At 40.1% G+C, this 25,482-nt stretch overlaps 2 protein-coding genes and 1 long non-coding RNA gene across 5 annotated transcripts in view; 2 read left to right on the forward strand and 1 right to left on the reverse strand.

Moving 5' to 3' along the window:
* LOC145439890 (retinoic acid receptor beta-like) overlaps window positions 1–25,482 on the forward strand; it is a 214,023-nt gene that overhangs the window by 44,947 nt on the left and 143,594 nt on the right. The window lies entirely within an intron of this gene.
* LOC145439553 (uncharacterized) lies at window positions 8,454–10,561 on the forward strand. Its single transcript, XR_013915270.1, has 3 exons — window positions 8,454–9,483; window positions 9,986–10,260; window positions 10,313–10,561. It is a non-coding gene; the product is annotated as an uncharacterized LOC145439553 (long non-coding RNA).
* Window positions 11,559–20,289, reverse strand: LOC145439380 (uncharacterized). The gene is made up of 7 exons (XM_080316862.1): window positions 19,970–20,289; window positions 19,803–19,906; window positions 19,614–19,740; window positions 19,245–19,332; window positions 16,348–16,426; window positions 14,731–14,792; window positions 11,559–11,713 (listed from the first exon to the last, which is right to left on the reverse strand). Exons 2-7 carry the CDS (start codon window positions 19,904–19,906, stop codon window positions 11,574–11,576), a joined length of 600 nt encoding a protein of 199 aa, XP_080172988.1. The 5' UTR covers window positions 19,970–20,289; the 3' UTR covers window positions 11,559–11,573.

The following is a 25,482-nucleotide window of genomic DNA, read 5'->3' on the forward strand; positions in this document are numbered from 1 at the left end:
AAATCGAGTACCTTCCAATAACAGCAATCAGGATTCTAGCTAATTCCGACACGAGGAAGAAGAATACAAATCAATCGATTTTACAGATAGGTATGTAGGCTGCCGTACATACATTGGCACAGTGCATGCATGGATTAAGACAAGGGGTAACGGAAGATCTATAAATGTCACTCTATAGCTTAGCTCAACCGACTGACGTGATTCGTGATGATACATACGCTCGAGACGTGATGATACTACACAATCGACACTACACTCATCGTTAATATTACATTGTTTGATCGCCCGCGTAAATTGCTACGAACGGGACAAATTTTCATCTTAGTGGGCAATGTTGCGAATTCCGGTGCCTTGGCAACAGCCGTAGTGTGTATTTTCAGAATCAGTTTAATAGACGTAGCTTTCAATTAGGACCGATTTTATTAAATTTCGTATGGAACATAAGGGATAGGATTACCCGAAAAGCACATTTTATTATTCCAACTTCGAAGGGTTCGATGTGCATGTATCTACGTAGCTTGTGGCGTTCGGTCCCTCTTAAGAGCAACTGCTTTATCAAGTCGTTTTAACGTCATCATATATTGAAAGTCACAATGATACCGTGATTTTCTTCATTGTATCTATATATATATATATATATATATATATATATATATATTGTCGGGTTTGCAGTTATTAATTAAAGGGGCACTGCGCTCTAAAAATGATGTGGTCTCAAATTGAAGGTAAAAACGAACAAAAATTTTTGGCCGCGGCCATTTCCTTCAGAACGCCACCGTAATGGAGCTGCAATTTATTGAAATTTCTACAAGACCAGCTGCCGCGGCTGCTTAACCCGTTACATGGCACGATGTCTTCATCGTCGCACTTGCTCGACGCGATAAGGCAGTCACGCAGAGAACGAAACTTAGACACATTTCCTTCATAACATCGGCAGACAACTATCTAAAATTCGTTCTCTGCGTCACTGCCTAATCGCGTCGCGCAAGTGCGACGGTGAAGATATCGTGCCATGTAACGGGTTAAGCAGCCGCGGCAGCTGGTCTTGTAGAAATTTCAATAAATTGCAGCTCAATTACGGTGGCGTTCTGAAGGAAATAACCGCGGCCAAAAATTTTTGTTCGTTTTTACCTTCAATTTGAGACCACATCATTTTTAGAGCGCAGTGCCCCTTTAATGATTATAATCATATAGTATGCGTTTGATGACATTGGAAAGGTGTCACTCATGACGATCTTCATGAAACGAAATGCCGTCCCGTAACATATAATATCTTGTTGGTTAAAGTTTATTAAGATCCGGGGTTATGTTTCGGTCCACCAACACCCCTCATGCGCGCCTGGTCTTGTTGGAATGATCAGTTGTTCGCAACCGTATTGGTGTGATATTTCAATCATAATTATCGTGAAGAAATACAACCTTAGATTATGCCAAGTTCGTGTTCATCTTCGTCTTTTGCAGTCGCCGTCAAGCAGAGAGGAATGGGAAGTTTTAATTCATGTTATTCGGGTCAAAGGTCTCAATACTTCTGTACAATTCTGATATTCTATATTATGTTAACGTTCAACCTGAAATATGGAGGTTCACACGTCGAACACGAACTTGAACAGAACGATCGCACCGTCATTTTCAAAATCTCATCGTTTATCTGTGGCGTAAGCACAACGTCTGTAACCTGGGTGCTGTGAAAGTTGTATTTGGTGACTGATATTGTACGACTGTGCCTATACGACAAATTGAAGATTATTACATTGATAACTAATATGGATGTCAGTATCACAAAAGGTGAAGTTTTAGTGCTATGTAGTAAGTATATCCCCCGATATCATTTTTCATAAGGTCGTTTTAAAGAGACTCCTAGAGGCACAGAACTTTAGTATACAATTGAATGACATAAGTTCTTTGGATTTTTTACTTGTTGCTGACGATTATACCTTTCACGAGTGGCAGCCGATAATAGATGGGCTATTTCAATATCGATAAACGATTCAATTATATAAGCCCATTTTGCTTTCATATCCGCCTGCTGTCATTTCCCCGTTCATATTTTACTAATGAAGGTACTACAGCATGTAAGTGTATTTAGAACCGAGAGTTTTGTGTTGGTCACAGACGATAATATCTGATATTTACTTTCATGCTATGCCAGAGCGTGCTACCGGAAAGAAAAGATTATTCAATGCGTCTTTAACTCTTCGATAGGGTTATAGTGGTCGCTGTATTGACTAAACTATTCAATTAAATTAACCCGTTCTGGTAGAACTATTACTGCTCAAAAATTTAGAAAAGTACTTCTTTACTTAACTTCACATTTCCTTATTGTTCACTGATTTATCAATGCAATGGTTCAGAATAATCCGGAGCGCCTGTTGTTTATGTCATCCCCCCTTACAACCAGAGGTGGTCAAAGTAGTCACCGTCGCTACTCAAGTAGAAGTAGAAGTAACGCCGGAATTTCTACTCAAGTAGAAGTAGAAGTGGTGGTTCACAAGTAAGTAAGTAAGTAGGTATTTTAGGCGTATTTGTGCCTACAAAACTGAAAACTGTCAAGTAGAAGTAGTAGTCTAAAATCATAACTACTTAAAAAGTAGTGTGAGAAGAAAAAATCTACTTCAAGTACTTCAAAAAGTAGAAGTACTTCGTTACTGACCACATCTGCTTACAACTTGACCATGATGTGAACATCACTGATTGAAAGAACTAGATAATATAGCTGTGCATTAATCAAGTTGATTTTAATTCACTTACCAAGCATGTCGATCTCTGTCCGATCTCTTGCGGCTGTGAGAAAGAAAAATGCCAAAATGAAAATAACTTTGGGAATATCATTCAAACATACCGGGAGCGACTTCATTTTTCACAATACTAAAGTGCACATCTGTTCCCTCAGCTAGCGTGCATATCAACGTGGAGTCCTTAATGCGGACGTCAGTGCTCTGTCATAGGTACAATTCAAGTGTGGTCAAGTATTCATGAGCAAAGTGTCATTCTCTATGATGCCGATTGCAATACTCAGGATTGAGAAAATGAGGTAAAGAAGGCTACCACCGAGAAGTAGGCCTAACAAAAAGTTAGTACATCCGGATTCTGAGTATGGCATAAACGGTATATAGTCGACGGTTCTACTTATTATTAGTTTCTTTATTCACAGTAAAACTGGTGAATACACACACAATCCGGGGACCAACTGCCCCGAATGGAAAATGGCGAGATTGGAGTAAATTTTTAAAATTTCAGTGATACAGTCGAATTGTTATTCCTTTGCAATATATGAAGAGGTCAGATTACAGAACTGCGTTAGATGAAGAACTAGCAAGGGTTGCAGAGCAGAGGTAGGGATGATTGAAAATGAAGAATCGAAATTACAGAAATTTTGCAGTGATTCACGCGCAAGTGTAATTTTAGTCCAGTGGTGCCTTTCAGGCCTTCCGAAGAATATGCACAGTGCCCAATAACGTGATCTTTTGGATCATGTCGAATCGAACGTAACCCGGAATCTGTTGGATATGTCTCATGAGTTTTTTGCTTACCAAGCCTGTAGCGCCAATGACTATTTGATTATCATACCCCGGCGGTTGCTCCTGATTTCTCGGTCAGTTATAACTGGTACATCCCACAGAATTTTTACTTGGTCGTTTTCTGTCACTGGTGCTGGGCAGTAATCATACCAATTTTTTGTCGAAGTGGTGCCGTTGAAATGTTTGCATAATTCAAGATGAATGTAGTGACCGATCCGATTGTGTCTCCATGTGTATTCGGTGGCTGCAAGTGCGCGACAGCCAAACATGAGATGTGCAGCGTTTCATTTTGGTTGTGGCACATTCTGCATTTGCCGTCCGTGTTTTGCTTCAGAATTCTTTTGCGATAGTATTTTGTTGGGAGCGATTGGTCTAGTGCTGCGAAAAATGAATCCTTCGCTTGCCGGTTTCATGCCAGAGCTGGATAGCCAGGTCCGTGAAAGCTCGTCTACATGGGGCTGTGAAGTTAACTTCTTGTGCTGTCCATGAAGAGGCATCGACTCCCATATCGTTTCTCTCATTTTGAGCGTTGCATTTTTGTATTGAACTCGTGCAGCTTTTGCTATTGTTGTGGGTTTGGCGATGGTGTTTTCCACAATGTACAGGTTGGTTGTTTCCATGTTGACTTCTCTGGCGTACTTGTCATGTCGATAGCCAAGAGATTTTGCTTTTCGCTGTCTTCTTCTACAATGAGTTTGCAGTAGATATTATCGCTGTTGTAGATGTACTGTGACAAGCCAATGATTTCTGTTTTGAATGACTGTTCAATTTCGTGTAGTCCTCGACCACTATTTTTTCTGGGGATGTAAAGTCTTTGTGTATCAGATTTTGGGTGATGCATGTGGTGAATTGTCATCAGTTGTCGTTGTGTCCAATTTTTCTATTTCGTCTTTGCACCAGTTCACCACACCAAAGCTATATCTCAAGATGGCCATTGCAAGACTGTTTATCGCATTGATTTTCTTTTGGGAATTGAGTTCAGTTTTGAGGATTGACTTGAGCCTGCTAAGGTATTCTTTTTTAGACGTGATTTCATTTCAGCATGTTTAATGTTGTCGCTTTCACAGATCCCTAGATATTTATAGTGATCTTCAGCATTAAATTCTGTTATGACTCCATCCATTTTCAAATTCATGTCGCCAGTGCTGGTGGTTCTGCCACGTCGTATGGTAAGTTTTGAGCATTTATCCAAGCCAAATTTCATTTTCATATCTTCCGAAAACTCATGAACAATTTTCATTTGGTTATTCAGGTCCGCATCGGATTTCACATACAGTTTCAGATCATCCATGAACAAAAGGTAATGAATCTTTTGAACTTCTGAGTTTGCTTTTTTCATCTCGTATCCTGCTTTATTTTTTTTCAGCAACTCACTGAGTGGAGCTAAGCTGAGGCGGAATAGAAGTGGCGAAAGTGAGTCGCCTTGAAAGATGTCACTGCGGATGTGAATTTTACATGTTTCTGTTTCACCTTGGTCATGTTTGACCTCAGCATGGCATGGATAGACTACCTATGTAACACTTGTGAGAGTAATTAGTAATTCACTGATTGTAAGTTTCATTGATACCCTATTGTTGCATCACAAATAAATTGACCACGAACAAAATGATCAGTAGTAGTAGTAGCGGTAGATTAATCTAATAGCAACGTATCTCTGTTTCTTAGACGGTTCGGTACTTACATTGCACAGTGATCACCTGTACCAACACTCTTGTATAATTTAAATTGAGCGAATATAGTTTATGCGTTTATATTCTCCATGATGTGTAGATGGGTAACAACTGGTATCACATCTGTCTAAGCCAGGGGTTCTGAAAGGGTGGGGCATTGCCCACTGGTGGGCCACAGGAGCATTTTGAGGAGGGCCACAAAGCTATGAAGAAAATTTTAGAATTAATGTGAGTTAAGTTATATTTGTCATGTTAAACGCTAATAATATATTCATAAACCTTTTCATCCGACTCTGATGAGACGTAGTGGCACGTATGGAGTAAGCATGTACAACTAGAAAACGGGAGGGACAAACGGCGGCTTTTTCCACTGGTTATGACAACCTACGGCTAACAGCAACTGAAATAATTTCGATTAAATAATAACTGGAAGCAGGTCAGGGAATTCCCCACCGGTTAGGAACCACTGCACTGAGGTAAGAGGTGGGCCACAGCACATTTTCAAACCGGAAAATGGGCCATGGCCAAGAATGGGCTGAGAGCCCCTGGTACAAGCTAACACTCTTCAAATATTGATAACTATGCGAAACACATGCATGGCTGCACCGCCCTACGCTGCAAAACTATTGCTTTCAAGGACGTCGCTATAGGACAGTTTTTGTAATTGACGGATGCTTTTCCATAACTTTGAAGCTGTTTTTATGCGATCCTCATTTTGTATTCACTGTAAATATAAGTATTTCGATATATTGGTCTAATGTCAGCGCTTACTTCGATTTATAAGCTCCGATACATGTCAGCATTTCGGGGGTATCAAGAATCAATGGATATGTCTACCATCTAAATCAGGGGTGTCAAACTCAATTTGTTTCGCAGGCCTGATTCAAATCTTTGATCGCTTGCGGAGCAGACCAATAAAATGTTGCCAAAATGTTACCTCCAACTGCTTATCTTTGTATTTCGCTGAAATGCTTTATTATCCATATAATATTATATAATATTACGGATAATTGAGATTCTATTCTGGCAACGCCTTCATTCGCAAACAACGGGACTGACAAAACTTGGAGGCCGGTTGAATACAGTTATAAAGCGCGAAAACAGTGGCTCTAGTGTGCGGGTCATATAAGAGATGGAGCTGGTCTGTGTTGATTTTAATTATTTTCATATTATCGAATGTCGATTACTACGGAAAATTACCGACTGCTTTCCGTAATCGCATGCATTACCCATTTCAAGGCGACTATCTCAATTATTCAGTGAACTTTGGCTTTCAAACACAATTCAAAATGATGTGCTAGTGCTAGTGCTAGTGCTAGTGTATTTGCAGCATTTGTTTTCCAAGATAGATGGCACTGCTGAATTATCATCTATTTAAGCCAGGGGTGGGCAAACTTTTGAGCTCGCGGGCCGCATTCAACGTCTGAATCCATCTGCGGGCCGCACTATACATAAAATTGGGATTATGAACCAAAACGCAATATTGTTGTTTGATTATATAGCGAGGACACGGAGATAATATATATGCTTATTTAGAACAAACCAAACATTGCTTTGATGATATCGTACACGTGTCAGAAACAGTGGCGAGATTTCATAGGCTAGTCGACCTCAATAACCAATTTGTCAAAACTATAGAGATGACAATCGGTTGCCCCGATTCTTAGAACAGGATTGAAATTTATATCTGTGCGCAGTGATCTGTTATTAGATTTGCTAATTCCACTTTCGGTTCAGTTCCAGGACACACAATGCTGACAGCATCATTATCATTAACCATGTTAGCTGCAAACACGTTTCTACTATGTGTAGATAAAATATAATAAATACCTTAATTCTACGCATACAGAGAATGAATCTACCTAAGACACGTGCGAATCGTTTTTTAAAAGCACATCACCTAAATAATTAAAACTGGATTGGCCAATCTGAAATCACATTCGTGATCCGAATTATGTCAATCTCGTTTAGGATTTCTGTGATGTTTAGCAGTTGAAACCTTCCAAACTGCTTGGGCCTTGAGATCGGGCTGTCGCGCCAGAAATTAAACATCAAAATTAATATGGGAAGTATTTACCTTAGAACTTTTTATGATACGCCCCACCCCCTTATGATGGTGAAAGAATCCGCGCCCCCTTCATCGTCGTATCACAGAACGCAACCACGATGTTAGCAAACCTCACGGACAGTTTGATGACATGGAAGGTTACGACTGTTTATGTGAGATTTTAAAATATGGAATTCAGATTAAATACAGAGCAATAATTTAATATTGAAGTGAATGTGAATCGCGCCCAGCGCGAGAAAAATTTTCAGTTGAGCTCAGCTTCGCGCCCCCCTTCAAACGCTTTCACGCCCCAAAGGGGGGCGATCCCCCCAATTTGAGAACCACTGCCTTAGAATTATCATGGTTACACATACTAAGAAAAAGTTTAATCAAATCCCTGCATTAATTCGATTTTTAGTACGCATTTTGTCAATATTTTTAATTAGTTTCCTTAGACACTCGCGGGCCGCACAAAACGGTGTTGCGGGCCGCATGCGGCCCGCGGGCCGTAGTTTGCCCACCCCTGATTTAAGCGAACGAAGCTACTGATGCTTTGTATACGTCGCAGCTTGTGATTGCGGCGATATACTAGTGTTCGAAATTCAAGAGACTCTATGACCACTGACCAGTTGAATACTTTCGCCCCGTTAAGGTACAGTGAAAACAAGCAGTATAATAAGTGTGCCGCGGTGATTGATTCGTGGCATAGATTTCACTCTTCAAATCAGATACAGAACTGATGGACTTCACGTATGATACCGACTTTTAGGACGATTGTGCCTTCATGCACATTTTGCTAAATTATCGCCTCAATAAAAATGACTAAAACAGATAAATTTAGCTGATGTCGCGATACACTTGAGAAGCTCTCACGGCGCATCAGTGTGCCGCGGACTAACGGTTGAAGAGCACTGCTCTAGTAGACATTACCACCACGATGTCGACTTTTCACGTCAGAATACGTCAATTTGACAAAAACACAATTCTAGGTTCGCTCCCTTGCCCCACTGACCGATCTTGTGACGTGCCAGCACTTACAAATGTGATCAGCATGCTTATAGTTGCATATTCACAAGTTTTCTAAATAGCAGAATGGGGATGCTGAGTTGCTCCATTCCGTCTGCAGCATGCGGGCTCAATGTAGTTTTTGCATTTGTGGAGAGAACTGACAATCAAAGAGCAATCCAATCAATCTTGGCTACACATTTACAGCATTGCCTACACTGTAAAAAATCTGGTAGATTTACTGGGAAATCTCTGTCAATTTTACAACGAATTACCGGTCGCAGCCAATAACTGTGCGTAGCTTGTAATTTTACATTTTGATATGTAATATTACCTTAGTTTAGCTGTAAGTCAAGTTACCAGAATTTCTTCGCAAAATTACTGACAGTTACTCGTAACTGCAGTTTACCAGGCAATTGGGAAGATTGATTAGCTTCATAATCGTTGCAGCCAATATATACGTGGAAATGAATGTTACTGATATTTCATTCTCGAGGTGATTTGACTTGATTCAACCTCGTTCGCGAAACTGGGGTCTGTCGTACGGAAATTGTTGGCCCTAGTACCAATTTTAGTATAGTACATAGTAGGGTACAAGAAACAACTGACAATCGTAGCTAATGTAGTTACACCATAGCCATTATATTATATTATAAGGCTATATGGCCGTTCTCGCTGGTTACGTTCGTTGTTACGGATACGGCTGATAAGTTAGAAAATCAGTTTAGGATGTATAATATTGTTCGGGAAACTAGAGATATCAGCACCGCATGCTCAGTTGACCATTTGCTAATGGCGGACAAGGCGACCTGTAATAGGTTACAATAGGATACCGTTACGCGTTACTGGTTTTCTGAGATTCGTAGTAAACAGCCAACGCACAACTGTGACATCACAAGGAGTGTCTCGTTTAGTAAGTACAGTAAGTAGTGAACAACACTTGGGATAAATATCAATTTATACGAAATTAGATGGAAAAGAAAGGAACTATATGTCATGATAAATGTTTCTGTATGAAAGAGAAATAACCTAAGTCAAACATTATAACGTGGCCAGCAAATATTATTGGTGGCATGTCAGCGGATGAATACGAGGTATTTCGAAATCGTTCGAGTGTCATATCGTTATCTGGCCATTATTGAGATTTGAGCAAAGGGTGGAGCGAGGTTTGTTGTGCTTGAAGGAAGCGGACACGATCGTGGAAGATTCCAAGGAACGCTGAATGGGATACGCATCGTTAAAGGTACGGTACGACATAGTATTCGTTACCGTGAATATATGCGACTGTGCAATGTGCACACCACTTTGATTTCATGATTGAAATATTTCATTCTCCGCATTCTCTGTTCTATTTTGGGATACTAGTCGACTTATATAGTGACCTGTGACACCACATACTCCGCCGCGGAGGAGTTGAAACTGTTGGCTTGTTTATGTCATTTTCGGGCCATAGCATAGACATGTTTTCATCCACTGCCGGATTTGTTTGGCACACATGCCACCTCATATCCAGAGTGGAATTGGTGAGGAACATTTTGCTTCAATACATTAGCTAAACTAAGTCATGAATCTCTGCTATATCATGTACAAGGCGGAGCCTTCATCACACAATGTACCAGTACCGGTACTTCAAAACATGTTACCTTATATTTTTGTTAGCCTATTTGTCTTAGTAGTCTTTATAATGTCATGTCTAGGTTAGGAACTTTGCTTTATATAGCGACTTACTCATGAATTCTTTTTAGTGGAACTGCAAGATACTAGTTACACAGAAGGAATGAGGACGAGAAAAAGAAATAATTGGAAGTTTCGCCGGTGGTGGAATTAATTCATCTTTTCTTGCGACCACTCGTGTTACTGCATGTCTCCTGAAGAAGAATTAGACCTCCAGCAGCAATACTTTTCCATCGATTACCCCTTCATCGTGATATCATGAATGAATATACAGTTTGTTCCACTGTCGTTTTGGAAGTGTGAAGAAAATTTTGCGATATTTTAGCATCGGGTTGCTTTGCGATAGGTATGGATGTACGTACGTTAATTTACAAGCTGGAATGTATCCTGATTTGCAGGGACAGCATGTAGGTAGGTAGGTAGGCGGTCTCGCTCTCAAATGTACAGGAGAACATGTAGATTGGATATACCCGGAGGGGACTGTAACATTACAGTCTGGCGTGTAAAGTGAGATTACCGGACGAGTGTAAGTTGAATTTGCATTGACTAACGGTAATGTTAGATTACCACGAAATGTCTGGCTACCGTGCTTCCAAACATTTCGCGGTAAATCGAGGTTTTTATTTTTTACAGTGTACTTGGAAAATTACCGGTTCTATACCAATACCGAGAAAACCATTACCGAGAATGGACATTACCGAGAATGCCATTACCGAGAATGGACATTACCGGGAACGGACATTACCGAGAATGGTCATTGCCGAGAATGGACACCACCGAGAATGGACATTACCGAGAATGGCCAATGTCAAGAATATAGCTTACTGGGACTGACATTGTCGAGAAATTGATACCTGAGCATCGATACCGAATGTGGCAACGCCGTGATGCACTCACACGACCTGTGCATATGCATAACATGCCTGCATTGCATACATTGCATTCTCGGTAATGTCCATTCTCGGTGGTGTCCATTCTCGGTAATGTCCATTCTCGGTGGTGTCCATTCTCGGTAATGTCCATTCTCGGTGGTGTTCATTCTCGGTAATGGCATTCTCGGTAATGGTTTTCTCGGTATTGTCCGGACACCAAAATTACCATGTAACTCTTCGATTTATAAACTCTATTAGTACAAGAATCTTCGCTGTCAGCCCACGGGAGCTTATAGAAAAAACTCTGTTATTTTGGAATTTTCGTATACCAAAAATCACCAATTTGGCCAATATCTCCTCAACCTCTGCAGACATGAATAAGCTATAGTGCGCGAAAACGATGGAACTATTAGAGATGTACACTGTACAGTCTAGTACAAGAAATTTCGCTGTCAGCCCACGGGAACCTAGAGAAAACTTTGTAATTTTCAAATTTTTTTATACCAAAAAATCATCAATTTGGCCAATATCTCTTCAAACGCTGTAGACAGAAATAAGCTAATGCGTTTAATACTTCGACACTGACTGTTTGGCATTAGTTACGGCGTATAGAAGCGATCGGTTTTATATCGCTGGAAAAAATACCTACTAACCCATATCCCTATGTGAAAGTGGAAGTGACTTTCTGCGTTCGTTAATAATGCTCTAGGAGAGAGGTTCTTCACCACGATCAGAATTTGTCTCAGGAGCATCAATGTCAGAATCCGTCACTATATGCATAGCAACTTTAGGTCAATCTTAGGATTTTCAAGCTAATTAATATAATGTTTAGCTGGTTGCCAGAACTTAGCCTACAAATGTCATTAAAATATCCGCATACCCGCTTTCCAATCAGAACTGCTGTCTGTCTTCCTATTCTTTCGGTGACTGTAACGGAGACATCAAGGTGAGGTTCACGTTCGCGTGCTGCGTGTGAACCAGGGCTGTGGAGTCGGAGTCGGAGTCTCGGTAATTTTCGCTTGATGGAGTCGGAGTCGGAGTCGTGAAAACTATAATAGCTGGAGTCGGCGTCGGAGTCGTGGGGAAAATACTGACTGGAGTCAGAGTCGGAGTTTGTGAGAATGACCCTGACTTCGATCCGACTCCGCCCAACTTCTCTATCATGAAAACATTTGCTTTCAAAGAATTTTCAATAGAATTTTCATGTATACCACCATTGACTGTTATTAATAACCATACAGATCAGGTGCGGCCAGTCCGTGGCACGCAGGCCAAATTTGGCACACGAGAAAGTTAGGTGTGACCTGCGAGGTAATTCTCGAAATTATTTATGACATCAGGTACAATTGCAAGGCCAACCAAAATTTGATTAGCATGACCGCGAAATTTGATGATGACTAAAACAACAGTTCTGACGCATTGACGTATCCAGGGCCAGCCACATTTATCCCAGATCTTCGTATATGAGCATGAAGTAGAATATTTCATAGCAGATTTATTTGACTTGAAATTTTTCTCAGTACTTCGCATGATTCATTGTCACTAGATTTCTTGCATTCAGTATTTGAGCCCCCTTCTGAAAATTATTAATACATTTTATTCACAGAATTGAGTCTAACTATATTCGCAATTAGGAGATAACGTGTCGTCCAACATGCGGCTTCGCTTGTGCACTCGCAGCGACATCGTCGACAAAACATTTGCACAAAATGATAGAGGCATGTTCACTTATACCGTCGATTTTGCTATGTCTAAACGTCGAATAATCCTGTCCTTGCCAAATGAGCCGAGATGATATACAGATGCGACCCCCTATGTATGTTAGCAACATATTTATTGATATAATTCAGTCATTATCTTGCAAAAAAGTTCCGCGCTTCGCGCGACCAAGACCTGATTGCGCACTGCACAGTTGCATGACATATTGTTATCAATTTTAGAGCGTATTAATATAAGTCTTGTTTGCAAAGTTACCTAATTCCGTTCGCTCCTATCGGGCGACTAAAAAAAGGTTATCAACATTCCAGTTGCCCGCGCAATGGTTCGTAAATCTCATGTGTCCCTTTGGCCGAAAATGTTGCTCACCCCTGATATACATTAAATTAGACATTACTTGCAAATTACAACTCAGTTGCACAGGGGAAGAAAATCGCAATATGCGTTTTCGCGATGCAGTCAAAATTGATGCAATTTTTGGAATTATACCATGATACTGTGACAGAGCAGATGCATCGGCTGGATTTGTAAAATTGTAAAAATGATGTAAATGTGACCAAACGATGCTTCCCACTTGACAAAATTAAAAATATTTATAGTGTAGCTTAGCTGTTTGGGTCGAACAAATGATTACGAAAGACTGCAAGTCCCAAGCCTTGAATACTTGATTAAGTACATGTAGACTAGACATAGGCTATTATGGTCTCTGACTACTTAACTAAATTCCATTTATGACCAATAATGTCTATTAGTAGTAAGAGTGTGTGTGCTTGTAATGAGGATAGTGTGCAATGACAAAATTAGTAAGTTCAATCTCTTTATTAGTTGCTGACTCATACACAAGAGCTAAACTTGGATATTTTATCTACATTTTTACATACAGGATTGAATATCTGCCATATTTAAATGATTCATACATTTCAGGATATTAGAGAGTCCATGTTATAAAAACTTGAAAAGGGAAGGATATTTAGCAAATCTTTCTTTCATATTAATTGCATAGTGGATAATTCGAGCTGTGCCACAATGAAGCAATTTAGCATGCCCCTGTTAATCATATGTTTGCATATGTTTAATGGTTGTATGATCGTCGTTCAACCGACAATGTGGCTTATAATTTTCGAAGTAAATTGGTAATAATGCTGGAGTCGGAGTCGGGAGTCGGAGTCGGTACGTTTAAAGACCCAGGAGTCGGAGTCGGAGTCGGTATATTGAAAATGTGTGGAGTCGGAGTCGGAGTCGGAGTCGGTGGTAAAATTTACCGACTCCACAGCCCTGGTGTGAACCTCAGAAATTTAGAGGTTCACGTTCACAAACGAACCTTGGTAGGTTCTGCACTGTGAACCTTTTTCATATATTAGAATTTTCACTTCATTATATCATCTTTGGTTGAAATTTACTGCATTTCAACTGCGGGCCACTCTATGCAAGGCGCTGACAGCATTGGGAAAATCAACACTAAACGTGCATGCACCTTGACAATCTCAAACATTTTACTTGCTTCGTTACAAAAGTTTGCTCGAAATAATATCCAGCTTTCCGTTTGTGAATATTTAGTGACTCTCTGCTGTGAGCTTGACCCGCAATCACACAACATCAAGAGGTAAATACACTACATAGTCAGCGCCTGATGCTTATTCAACCAATCAATGAAATTGATATCGTTGTCTGATGTAAAAAATCTAGCAGTCTTATGGGGTCATATGTTTATTGTATTATGTAAACCAAATCCGTGCGATTGGGGTGTTGGCTACTGCTGTATAACTTGTTAAAGTGTAATAATATCGGTAGCAAGTATAGAAACCCGTTTTACTCAGACGCCGAATATATTGTCCGGTCTGGCCTAAACCGTTAACACGTAAGCTTATATTCCTAGGCAAGTCCTCGTCGAAATTGTTGGCAAAGTAACGGAAGATATTGATTTTAGGAGATTAATATATAATTTAATTGCCCCAGTTGATACATTTGGTGATATTTAAAACGTATCTACAGGTATCGTGTTTGTACATTAATATAGGGCATAGGCTATCACTTCACTGAAATGTAGGGTTGGAATTAGCAATATGACGTCACGTGACGTCATGGGGTTCACGTACGCGTTCACACAGAACCTTTCAAAAAGGTTTCCGTTCACACGAACCTGAACCTTTCAGAGGTTCACACCATCCCTAGTTACTATAAGTAATATTAATCAGTACATAGTCACTATTATTCGATAAGCCACTCACCATCTTCAGCAACTATCAAATAACAGGCTGCCATGATATGTATAAGGAGATGATAGCCTGGTCTGCAAATAAAATATGCATTGACTATATACATTTACCAGCAGCATGATCTATGCCAGGGGTGGGCAATTTTTTAAGCTAACGGGCGGCATTCAAGATCTGAATCCATCCGCGCGCCGCACTATATTAAATTGGGATTATAACCTAAAGCGCAATATTTTTATGTAATTATATAGGGACCGGGGAGAGCTGATATCTATGTATATATTTAAATCAAATCAAACGATAATTTAATGATAACGTACACACGTCAGAAACATTGACATGACAAATTTGCTAGGATTGGGATGAAAGGGGGCTGTACCGATTCTTAGAAGCGGATGTAAAGTTGAATCTGTGAGGAACAATCTGTTGGTTCTACTTTTGGTTTACCTCCAAGGCAGACAATGCCAACAGCATTATAACCATGAAACCTTAAATATACGCTTCTACGATGAATAGTTAATACAAATATAAAGTTACACACATATCGAGGACATATCAAAATCTATACCTAACACGAGCACGAATGTGTATCCAAAATACGATAGCAAAAGTAATGAAACTGTTGTACGCGTTATATTTCTTTCGCGGGCCGCACGTCGAACCCCTTCTGATTTATCCCCAAACCTTAAGGACATGGGCTTCAAATCTGACTTCAACGTGGGACACATCAGACCATGATGACGGATTTTATTGGCAATGAAGCTACTTCAAGCCATTCCTAAAAGATTGCAGCAGTGGTTTCCAACGTGGTTGATACCCCCCCCACCCCCCCCGATCCAGTGGGACATTTTGAGACACAAGGGGGCGATAGATGCCGAAAATATTAGAGCGTCCGGCGAGATATATTTAATTAACACGGTCAAAAAGGGAACGTGAAGATGGCTTATTCTGCATTTGACGCGAATCAAAAGGTCAACTCAACAGAAAGTATACGCGGAAACCGGTTTTCCGAGCAACTACCAACTCGTGAAATGACCTATTTTTAGTAAATTCACCAGCGATCAGAGTGAGGTGAATAATTTTTACGATTATAAGTCCTCTTTTTTGGATCCGTAAATATGGGTGCGAAAATTTGTGTCGAGATTGATAAGGGGGCGATTAGTCGAAAAGGGTTGGGAACCACTGGATTACAGCGTAATTTCGTAATATGTAAGATATATTGGGGAGGTTTATTTTTGGAAATGGTAATAACGTATGATGTCGATAACAAAAATAGAAGGGACACACTACACAGACTCCATCTATGTCCAGTGTCCACATTGTCCAGTGTCCCAAATCTTTCAAATCACTTCTATGTTTTCATCAATTGATCCACCACAACTTTATGATAGAAAGAAAAGATTATAGAAGAAGTCACAACGATTTTGAAAAGTTAATAATCGCACACCCAGCGCCACTCCACCAATCGACCACGTGGGAGTTAGCGCCCGTCACTAGGTCGCTATCATCCGCAGGGGGCGCTGGCGCCCACTTTGGGAACCACTAGTCTAAAACTAATTTAAGCCAAGCATTTTCCGATAAATCGCTCATATATCTCTCCATATTTCTAACAAAATATCAGATTTGCGATACCTTTCCGCAGGCGTTGGACTGCCAAGCCATCCCGCTTGCAAAATTATATCAGAAAGTGATCCAAAGTAAAATGTAGTACCTGAAAAATGAGTGTGATGTCATTTGAAATACAAGAGTAGTGAAAAATTCGAAGACAAAATATTGCAAATCATATAAGCATAGTTGCCGATAGACAGGTATTTTTGAGGTTTGGTTTGGGTGACTGCTAAGTGACTTTAAGAGACCGCAAGTGTTTCATTTAAATACCGAAGAATTGCCATATTTTCTTAAACGAATTATGATTTATTAGGCTATTTCTGATTTCAAAGGTTACTTTACGACAAACATTAACAAGTTTGCTGCACAATCAAGTAAAGTCTTACTTCTTTTGTGAATAACTCTTTCATCCAGCTATTAGCTGTGCCTTACACTTATTCTTTTTTCCGCACTTGAGCTATTGATTGTAGGCTATATTCGTATTGTCGACAAGACATAGCGAGAAACAACCATTACTTATTTACTGTAGTTGCAAGTCCAAATTTTGGATATCGGCTGGAGAAATTTGAGGGGACCGTTTCGGTTCCCCAAAACCCTTAAACACGACTGCAAATGGATGCTCTTAACGTCTAACAAAGTGCTTCTCTTGTGAATATTTCACCCTGCCAGGAGAATTAGTTGCTATTCATTATAGGCGCCAGTGCCCGACTGTACGTGCATGACATACAATCGTTCGCAGTGTGTTTGTTTTATTTGAACGCCGCTACCGGAATCGGTAATTACACTGATCCAGATGTTCTTCATATTACGTCAAAGCATTCGAATTCTTTTCAAAATTCACGCCATCCCTGCTTATTGCTGCGGGGAAATGGATCATAGTCGGATTGGACATCCAGCCGGATTATTTTTCATTTTTGGTCAGAGCTGGATCGTAGCAGGATTCATATTTTTGTGATACGGCCGGAGTAGGATCGGAACCGGATCGTTCTTTTTGATGTGGCCAGAAGCGCAATTGAGGCTATCGATGAGCGTGACTGTTACAACTACTAATAACGCGCCAGTAGCCGCCAATACAAACCCGTGTTCAATACACAAGTGAGTTTTTATTGTCCTTTTTTGTCGTTGCAATATTAAAGATTTAACCTGACCCCGAAACGTACAATGCACCGTTTTTGCAGTTTACTATAAATAACTAGCCCTACTCGTAGATGAATATAATCGGCGTTTTTATAGGACCAGATCACGGTCATTTCACGAATCCGGTTCAGGAGACGGCCTATAGAAATTTCCGATCCGCTTCGCGCCAGAGTTGGATCAATTGTAATTTGTAATTGTAATTGAATGTAATTAATTACATTTTTCAATGTAATTGTAATGTAATTGTAATTGAAGCATTTTTATTTTGTGTAATTGTAATTGTAATTGTAATTTGACAAAAATTTTGCTCAATTACAATTTCAATTACATTAAATTGCTATTGAGACCTGACGGCTGACAAGCACAGCATAAAATAATTGACTTATAATGCATTCTCTTTAAATGTCGACAAGGAATTTGGTGGATCCATTCGCGGAAGCCCTTGACTGCGCCCTTGCGGGCGAAGTTTTTTTTATTTTTACTGCTATGCTGGCCTCGGCTGCCATTGTATACAATTTTAGATTACTAACCAGCGGATGGATTCGCAACACGTGACTCACGATTGAATACGTCGAGAAGCGAACTGCTGAGCCGGCTAAAAGCAGCAGAATTGATAGTCCCATAGCTGGCGATCCAAGCGTCGAAATTTGATATTATGGTCCTAATCGAAAGCTAGTGTCGAACTGATTCCGCAATAAAATTTATTTCCAGGCAATGGTACCATCCCAAAATAGTCGTGAAAATCTGGGAATCGGCATTGTTCTAAACAATCGCTGGGCGTAATTGGTAATTGTTGTGGTCATGCTGCTGCATCGCTCTCACTTTTCAGAACAGTCGGTCTTAAACGGCTATTTTGGAGCAGTTACATAGCCCTGACGAGATTTTATTTTGTAATTTCGGAATTAGTACATCAATAGCTTACGATAAAGACCAGATGCATCAAATTTGGACGCATGGATCGCCAGCTCTAGGACTATAAAGTTTGCTGCTTTTAGCTGGCTCTGCAGTACGTTTGTCGGTGCATTCATCCGTGACTCACATCTTGCGCATCTATCCGTGGGTTGGCAATCTACAATACGATTTCAGATCACGATGCTGCATCGTTATTTCGTCTGGCTAACTAACCTGACCACTGGATATTATATAACGTCTTATCTGACAAAGCACGGTTTTGTTTTTACTCCTCATCCTAATTCCTACGTCCCTCGATAAAAATAATATTATTTCTTTAATCATATACTATATACGCAAATCCAACAAGTGCATATATTATAATACTTTTTCAACGACATACTGCACCCTATCCTTAATCCTAACCCATAGGAAATTAGGTAAATGACATTTTATATTTCCAATTACGTGAGCCATAATTACCGAGCACACAAAACACGCTTATATTACGTCACAATGACATCTTACGTAGCATACTATGTACGCACATAAACGCATTTATTACTACACAACCTGAACTAGACTTTAATTGTTGTTAAATACGACGCTACGGTTGTCAAGGAGCACGGTTGAATTTATGAATATTCAATTACATGTTCAACAGCAGCAATTGTAATTGTAATTGTAATGTAATTGAAGCATGCAAGGAGTAATTGTAATTGTAATTGTAATTTGATATTTTTAGCATGGAGTAATTGTAATTGTAATGTAATTGAAACATGCATGAAAGTAATTGTAATTGTAATTGTAATTGAACTGAAATAATGTAATTGATCCAACTCTGCTTCGCGCTACTAACTATGAGCAGCTAAGCACAAATATCGAAAACTTACATATTACTGAGTCGATCACTAGTACTGCGAGTAGAACGTTGCGCGAAGTCTTCGAATCTTCCAATCCGAGACTGGTCAGTATCAGGGTCTGAATATACAGGTTTAAAATCTTGAAATCACCGTATACGCGACCACTGAAAGTTTTCCTTATTGGCCATCAGGGTCCCTTCTACTCATATCCGTTAGTATACTAAAATAATGTCCATAACAATATCAGTTTTTCCATTCCTTGGAGAATAAACAGACAGTTTGGACACTGGATAGTTAAGTTCTGATAATCACGATGCACGGGTTTAGCTAGAATACGACTGACTATGTCACTGTGTTTTGAAGATTCAGACGACCGATTCAACGACCGATGTGACTTACTATGTAATGAACTTCGCTTTCGTTCTGTTCTCCGCTGTCCGTTTCTGTCGTTGCTTTTTTGTCAATAAGATCACGAAAGATCACCATGGAGTCTAACGCCACCCACACCTCGGCCACCAGAAGTAGACTATAAATATCAACAGGGCTTGAAGGATAGTTCGTATCACCCTGATAATTTCAATTCGTCACCTGAACGTTACGAGGCCAGCTTGACCAGCCGCGTATGGTAGCAAGAAAAGGCTTGCGCCGATTGCCTGCAGCACAAACTTCCATTCTCTCCACAAATTGACCATCTGTGCGGAGGTCTTATTACTAAAAAATATTATTGTAGCCCTTTCAAATGATATTGAACTCACTATTTATTTGATAGCAGCCTTAGGTCGCTGAAAATTCGAGTTTAAATCAAATAATGCTGTAACGGAGATAAGATATGATTCGAAATGCTCAAAAGTTATATAACTTGATAATTGATACAGGATCTTTGCGAAAGCAGATAAACAATTTCACTCTGGATACATCTCCTGTCCCATAGCGAAAAAAATCATATTTATTTTGTGTGAAAACTACCGAAATATGCAGACTTTAAACAGTATTTCAAAATATTCGGTTGATTATTACGTATGCCTGTACTATGACGACATTAAATGCACCAAATATAGGCTAACTTGCTCTTGCATTGAATGTCTGACACATGAACGTAAGTCGCCTGTGACGCCAACTATAGCCATAGTGTAACTACTGATATTGTTTGATATCCTTCTATTAAGTACATCGCACGGAGCGATTTTCTATTCCTCCCCAGTGGGGGTTGCGACGGGGATTGCGCGTTGTCTTCCATGTAAATCGACAGGGGAAATGTGGCAGATGGGCAGAAAGAATAAATGCCAGTTGCGAAATATATTCGCCGTCGCTTATGCTGGGATTAAGCCAATCGCAGCAACAGTCATCTATCTTAGAAATACATCAGATAGAGAATGATGGTGATGGGTATGTAATATGATATGTACCGTTCTCGTCTGATTTTATGTAAATTTAGTTTCAAGGAACTGTTTTGTTGACTTTACTGGATATGCGGGGTTACGATAACTTCCATTTACTATCCGATAGCAATACTCGGTGATTTCGTCGTTCATAAGTATCGAAGCCTAATGAAATACATTTCGTAATATGATTCATATACCTTTCATTGTGACCAGTTCCCGTCTCAGAACAATCATCGTTTCTTTATTATATGAGGGGACCGTTGCGGGTAAAAAACTTCAATATACAATTGAATAATATTTTCATATTGAAATGAGCCCGAATATTTCAATATGAATATACTATTCAATTCTCTATTTTTATTCGAGTATGCACCATGACTATACCATTTCACATGTTCCATGAATTAACGCTATACCAACGTGCCGGTATAGAATTAAAGGAAATAGGTAGCCTACAGAGTTGGCAGTCGCCCTAGTTCAGTGGTTGGAGCACTGGTTTCACAGTCTGGTGGAGTGCCTGGTTCCCATCTTATCGGCATTTGTTTTTTCGAGTACTGCCATTGTACGCCACTTTCAACGAGAACCGTATTTTATGGGATGTAGTGGTAAATCCACAGCATCGAACAATGTGCAATGAAACAGACACGGTCGAAAACATACTAATTTATCTTTATATGGTGTGAAATTGTCATTATTTTCTTAGTAGTTTTACAAAAGGTATATATTTGAACTTTCCACGTCATCCATACTGCTATGCCATCATAATGAGTGATGCTCGAACGTAATCGGTTGGTGATAAACAACGATTTTGCTGGTTACGGGTCTCTCATGAAGACACTACTTCCGCAACAGTAGACTAGGATTTAAATGGCATCATGACGTTTAGCAATTGTAGTCAATTCCATAGATCTACACGAATACTTCCGAATCGTACTACATACCAGTACATTGTTGTGGGTAAGGCCCTAGTATTTGTCACAATAACTCTTTGTTGTTCCGTCTAAACACAATATGCTGCTGTCAATTCGGTATTTATTCCCCAACTCTATTCTAAATTGGGCACAACGCAACAAAACCCTTACCGTCTGATTGTCATGATTACATCCCTAAGGAGCTATCGGTTTGAACTGATGAGGGTAAACAAATTTAGACTTCGGAAATATTCTGTCGATATTTTCGAACATTTATTGGACATCGTACATTGGCTATTGGTCATACCTTGAGGTGTTGCGGTATTGTGACATTAAAGTAACCATCATTGCACTATTTTCAACTCCCGGTAAAACTAGACGGAACCACCTGAACCAGTGATTCCCAACCACGGCTCCGAGAGCCGCATGCGACTTTCAGCTACCCTTGTTGCGGTTCCCATTGACGTTTGGAAATTCCACAAAAAAATTGAAAAAAATTAATTTATAACAAAAAATAAATATAATTCATATATAGAAAGTACCCTTGCTCGGCTGGGAGTCTGGAGGTTATAATTAAGGGGGGAGACCAACTCATCTGCTCCCGAGTGGCGATTCTCTACTCAGCCACGATTTCCTAAATCAACTCACGCCAAAAAGTATACTCACACTCAAATGCGCTCCGATCGGCTCTCAAACCTAAGTCAGCTCACCACCAGACTTGAGTGTCAATTTTCACGGTCGAGGTCGATGAGTCAACTGTAGGCAACGCAGCACTTGCTGCAGGTTTGCCAAATACCGGAATTCCGGCAATCCTAGAAATCGGTATTTCATGATGTAATGTAAACGTTTTGTTAACATTCGATAATGAAATGCGCTCATCGCGTTCTGCTGAGCGAATGAATCAGTGGCGCTTGGTTGGATGAGAGGAAAGTTGTGAATAGACTGCGATTGCTACGTCATTGTTGTTTCAAGGTAACGTCCAAGAACATTTTAGTTGCACGAGTAACAGCTATGCTGCTATAGTTACTTGGTTAAGGCAAAATCCTGCCGCAGCTCTCCAGTTCTTCTCGATTTTACTCCATTTTGTGAGCTTTTTATTGAACTGGATATAACGTAGCCTAGTTACAAATGCTATAAGATAATAGGGTAGGCTGTTTGCTCAATTTTTATATATATTCAAGCTTTAAATTATGTCAGAACAGCCCTTAAAGAAAGCACGTACGCTTCAGCAGAGAAAATCGTGTTTTTCAAAGTTACTGGGAGGAAAAATATTTTCAAATTGTGGTAGGAAGCAAAGCCCATTGGCTTCTCGTTCCTGTTGTGATAAGTAGCGTAAAATCTTTTAACATTGAGAGGAACTACAAAAGTCAAATCTTATTTCAGTTAATGTGGCCACTGCCCTTGGTAATTTTCAACTTGAGTTACCAGACAAGACATGCAGTAGGATATCGAGCTCAAGCAACTATTTAAAAGGGAAGACTTACTTGAATTTTGGATTGAAGTTCCAGGGGGAAAGTATCCAAACTCGATAACCAATGTCCAGAAAAACGCGGATCAGTATATGTATGAGAAGCACTTTTTAGCCAAATGTTCAGAATAAAAAATCAATATCGCAATCGATTGACCGATGACCACCTCAAGCAGCTATAGTGCGCACTGCATCCTCTGCAATTACGCCTCGACTCGCCACAATTCTTGAAGCTCAAAGCCAATGCCAAGTAGGGCATTAAATTGATTTGTGTACTTTTTTCTTGTTGGTGTTGCTATTCGTTGGTACGTACTTTCTTGCTTCGTAAGTTTTGTTATACTTAATGAGTCTATTCGTGTGACTCCAGGCGTACTCTGAAATTTGAAATGCGGCTCCGATACCAAAAACGGTTGGGAACCACTGACCTGAACCAGTGGTTCTTAACCTTTTCTCCTCCAGCGCCCCCTTTCAAAAATTACCGTGCTCAAGCGCCCCCACCCCCATCTTGTCCTCCTTTTTCAGGTTTTTGAAAATGTCCTTCGAGGATGCCTATATATCCTCCTTTATGGCAATTCGTCCTCCTTGACAGCTTTTAGAGCAAAGATGGTGTATAGTTTCGAGTGAAAATGGGCATAAATAATGCTAAACAGGAAATCGTGGTTTGAACGTAAGCGACGACTATTTTTATTCAACCAACATAAAATCTAAAAGCAAAGCTGTATTTCGGGAGTAGAGCCTGAAAGTAGAGCTTTTCTTAGTCAATCAACCGCAATTTTGTGGTAAATTTACCACTTTTACCGGATTTTACTCACGTATTGTGAGTCTAAATATTTTGAAATAGTGTCCTCCTTTCCCGAATCCAAAATATGGTAACCCCACGTAACAGCACTTCGTCAGTCCCACTAAAAACTATTGTCTTGGGCACCCATAGCGTGATAAACCAAACGTCCGGGGGCGTCACCCCCAACAACCCCGTCGCGCGACTTCGATGGTAAGCAAAGTTTGTGTGGCCTGGTCGCCCTAGGCGCCAAAATTTTCTATAATGCACGAATGAATAGGTGGCAATTGCATACATATGTCTTATCCTCTTATCCCACGCAATCAGACTTACCAGTAGAGCTGAGTGAGCTGTTTTCTTGGAAAATGAAGGCCACGTAATTAATAGTTAATATTATTATTAGTATTATTGACGAAAAGGGGAGTGACGCTTTTCGCCTTTGAGGCCAGGTGCGTCACGGACTAGAATGTGCGGTCGGTACAACACAATGTGGGCAATATCCGATTTATAAGTATGTACCACACGCTGGAACGAACTCGGCAACATGAGATAACATTTCGGGGATGATCAATAGATTTTCGAGTGTTGTAGCGATTTTGAGCTCGCGCGCCCTGTCGAATAAAAAGTTTCGATGAAAATCATATCGATGGCAGTGCAGCAAAAATGCTTGACTGTTTCAGGTACTGTAAAATGCTCGCATAGGTCAGTATCGCCACATCCAATTTTGTATAAATGCGCATTCAGGAGGCAATGACCTGAACGAAGCCGAAATATTATTCGTTCGTAGAGCCTATGTCGATGCGTAGATGGAAAGTGGCCATCAGTCAATGATCTATGGAAATTTCGATAGTGAGCTTCTCGCTCATTTCGTGGATATTCGGCGTTCCAGGTCGCTCTACAGTATTGCCGTACTTAGGCTTTCGCCTCAGTGTGTGATCTCCGTCCTGGCATCTTGACAAGCCAATTTGTCGGCTAACTCATTACCACCGATATCAGCGTGTCCCGGTATCCATGCCAGGACAACGATGGCGCCTTTCCGAATCGCTTAATTCAGCGAGTGGCCACATTCAAATATAACACTCCGAGTTTGCTGTGACTGCAAGTTTGCCATAGCGGATAGTCCCAGTTGGTACAATTACTTCATTACGTGTTCTTATTTTGTTACCTCTTGTCCGCTATATATAGTCAAAACATATTGAAACGCATAATCGTATTAAACTTAAATAAGCACATGATTCAAAATTGGTATTTTTTCACCGGCAAAAATTTTTTCTCTGATGGATGTTATTGGTCCTGTGGGGTGCAGATTTGTGACGACATGATAATTCGGCACGGGTGATTTAAGCACCAATGGACAATTGACTTATATACGTCGAGTTTACGGTCAACATAAGGGCAATCCTCTTCGGCTAAAATTTTCTCGCTGACAATCTTTTTGGCACACTTCTCGGAATCCCATATTGACAGGAACTTCATGTGTCTTCGTGCATCGTGGCCTGGTAATGGCCGACGTCACAATGCTTATTTCTAGTTTCTATAATTATGCGTATTTTTTCGTGGGGGAGTCGTCAAAACATGATGTGTAATTTATGTTCATTCACCGCAATAAATTAGGGCACCCATCGAGCTCACTCAAATATTCTGACGATATAATTTTGTAGCTCTCAGATACAAGTATATTTAGTTAAGTTAGTTAGTTAGTTAAGTTTGTGCACAAAGCTCCAAAGCA

The sequence above is a fragment of the Botryllus schlosseri genome, chromosome 5, assembly GCF_051294905.1.
Source record: "Botryllus schlosseri isolate E-star chromosome 5, Bs_hap1, whole genome shotgun sequence".
In the NCBI taxonomy this organism is placed as follows: domain Eukaryota; kingdom Metazoa; phylum Chordata; class Ascidiacea; order Stolidobranchia; family Styelidae; genus Botryllus; species Botryllus schlosseri.

Excerpts from the sequence above, each read along its gene's own strand:
- LOC145439380 (XM_080316862.1), bottom strand. The coding sequence starts at position 19,906 with ATGGTCAATTTGTGGAGAGAATGGAAGTTTGTGCTGCAGGCAATCGGC. Across the intron at positions 19,333-19,613 it reads AAAGCGAAGTTCATTACATA|ACCCTGATACTGACCAGTCT; the intron begins GTAAGTCACATC and ends CTGTATATTCAG. Across the intron at positions 14,793-16,347 it reads AGTCCAACGCCTGCGGAAAG|ACCAGGCTATCATCTCCTTA; the intron begins GTATCGCAAATC and ends TTTTATTTGCAG.